This window comes from Octopus bimaculoides, chromosome 9 (genome assembly GCF_001194135.2).
Source record: "Octopus bimaculoides isolate UCB-OBI-ISO-001 chromosome 9, ASM119413v2, whole genome shotgun sequence".
Lineage (NCBI taxonomy): Eukaryota > Metazoa > Mollusca > Cephalopoda > Octopoda > Octopodidae > Octopus > Octopus bimaculoides.
Genome location: NC_068989.1, coordinates 84,821,919 through 84,824,490, shown reverse-complemented (window position 1 = coordinate 84,824,490; position 2,572 = coordinate 84,821,919). Strand labels below are relative to the sequence as shown.

Below are 2,572 nucleotides of genomic sequence, written 5' to 3'. Positions count from 1 at the left end.
TATATATATATATATATATATATATATTGAAGACAGTAGTAGCAGCTTGATAAAATATGGAAAAAAAAAATAAAGAGAAGCAATAAAATGTGAACTGACCTATATAGAGATCAGGAATATATTCTACAACAGCCAAGTCAGGAGACAATTTCATATGATTCTTATCTGCTAAAATATTGCATACATGTCCTACAGTCATCTTCTCATCAACCAAAATACTTTTACTGCTACCATCTCGGGCGAAAGCACGGACAAACAACTGAAAAGAGACAAAAACACATATAGCACCAACATTAATCTCAATACAACTTAATAGTTTATTAATGTCTACCATCTGGATCATTATTACTATTTGGGGTTGATAAGATAAAGTACCAGTTTAATACTGAGGGAAATGTAATTGATTTCCCCTTCCCTTTAAAACTGTTGGCCTTGAAGCAATCATCATCATCATTATCAGAAAGTATGGTGAAAGACAGGATCAGTGAAGATCAAGCAAAATACCTTGTGGTATTTAGTTATGCTCCTTTATGCTTTGAATTTAAATCCCACCAGGGTTGACATCTTCTTTCGTGTTCCCGGGTTCAATAAAATAAAACACCAGTTAAATATTGGGAGCTGATATAACCAGATATCCCCCCTCCCTCCTTTGATAGGGAGCATTGTACAAAGTACAGTTATGTTGTTTTGATGTTATGTGTGTGTGTGTGAGTGTGTGTGTGTGTGTGTGTTGAAGTTTCTCTGAATGTTCACAGTAAATATGATGCATGATTGGTTCCATCCCTGAATTAAATAAAGCTATTGACCAATACCTTTATGGATTTCTTTTGTAAGATTCCTGATGTGTTGAAACAGATATTGTTAAATTTCAGGATAGTAATTTCCCTCCCCCCTCCACCTTTTTTTGCCAAATAAACACACGCATTATATATTCGTTCTTCACTTCAGCTTCATCATTGTTCCTATTTCAGTGTCCTTTGTCGGAAATCATTCGTCACACATCCTGTGACCTCTTCAGCAACTCTCCATCCTATGTGTGTCTTTATTTGGCAAAAAAAATAACAACAACAAAAATGGCCATCTCGAAATATAACAATATTCACTAATATTAATTATAATTCTTTCTACTATAGGTACAAGGCCTGGAGTTTTGTTAGGTGGGGGACTAGTAGATTACACTGACTCCAGGGCTCAACTTGTACTTATTTTATCAACCCTGAAAGGGTGAAAGGAAAAGTTGACCTTAGTGGAATTTTAACCAAGAACGTAAACCTGGAAGAAAAGCTGCCAAGAATTTCTTCCCACTCACCATCTTATCAACCCTTTAGCATTCAAACTGGCCATATTCAGCCAAAATATTTTATCTCCTTTATATTCAAACCAACCAAATTTATCCTCTTACACCTGTCCTATAGTTTCATTCTGGTGGAGGCGCAATGGCCCAGTGGTTAGGGCAGCAGACTCGCGATCATAGGATTGCGGTTTCGATTCCCAGACTGGGCGTTGTGAGTGTTTATTGAGCGAAAACACCTAAAGCTCCACGAGGCTCCGGCAGGGGATGGTGGCAAATCCTGCTGTACTCTTTCACCACAACTTTCTCTCACTCTTACTTCCCATTTCTGTTGTACCTGTATTTTAAAGGGCCAGCCTTGTCACACTGTGTCATGCTGAATATCCCCGAGAACTACGTTAAGCGTACACATGTCTGTGGAGTGCTCAGCCACTTGCACGTTAATTTCATGAGCAGGCTGTTCCATTGATCGGATCAACTGGAACCCTCGACGTGGTAAGCGATGGAGTGCCAACAATAAATAGTTTCATTCCTAAAGTAAAGAGTAACATCATGGAAAACTCACAGCTTATTTATTCATGGTGTAAATAAATTACATTTGATAGAATAATCTGAATAATAATAATAATAATAATAATAATTTCTGAAATTTGGGAGAGGAGACCAGTTGATTATATTGATCCTGATGTTCAGTCACATCATTGAAAAATCTCAAAGCTGCAAGATAATGCATGATTAATTCAGAACGATGTGAATAAATAAGTATTACATTTGACAAAGGAATCTGAATGCTGCAAGATGAAGTACCAAGACTAAGAGAGACCAGGAGTACAAAGAAATCTCCAGGAAACAGCTGTTTCTTAAAAATTACACAGTTACGAAGATCACAGGAGTACTGAGTTTCTTAGATGTTGTATATGAAGATGTATGAAGAATTCTGGTAATAGATTCTGGTTGTGCCAACATTCCTTGACCAATATGTCCAAACTGAAAGAAGCTGTTTTAACTTGGGAGGACAATTGAAATGAAAACTGAACTATAACAGACTTGAAATTTTTTTTTTTTCATTTTATTTAGAATACATTCCATTGTGTAGGAAAAATGTTTACTGTTTCTGAGAAATATTTTGGTTGTGAAAACTAAGGTGGGGTTTAGAAGAATGAAATGTTGGGAGGAAGAATGTGACAATAACAGCTGTAAACAAGACAGGTTAGACTGTTGTTTAATGTCTACTGTGATAATGGTTGAATTATAAACAAAGCATTCTTCAGACAACACTAT

At 36.2% G+C, this 2,572-nt stretch overlaps 1 protein-coding gene across 1 annotated transcript in view; it reads right to left on the bottom strand.

Annotated features, from left to right (window-relative positions):
- Positions 1-2,572, bottom strand: part of LOC106878494 (ras-associated and pleckstrin homology domains-containing protein 1) — a gene marked incomplete at its 3' end in the record, with an annotated part of 336,047 nt that overhangs the window by 10,738 nt on the left and 322,737 nt on the right. The window contains exon 7 of the mRNA XM_052970936.1: positions 100-259. Coding sequence (XP_052826896.1) covers positions 100-259 — 160 coding nt within the window. The remainder of the gene's footprint in view (positions 1-99; positions 260-2,572) is intronic.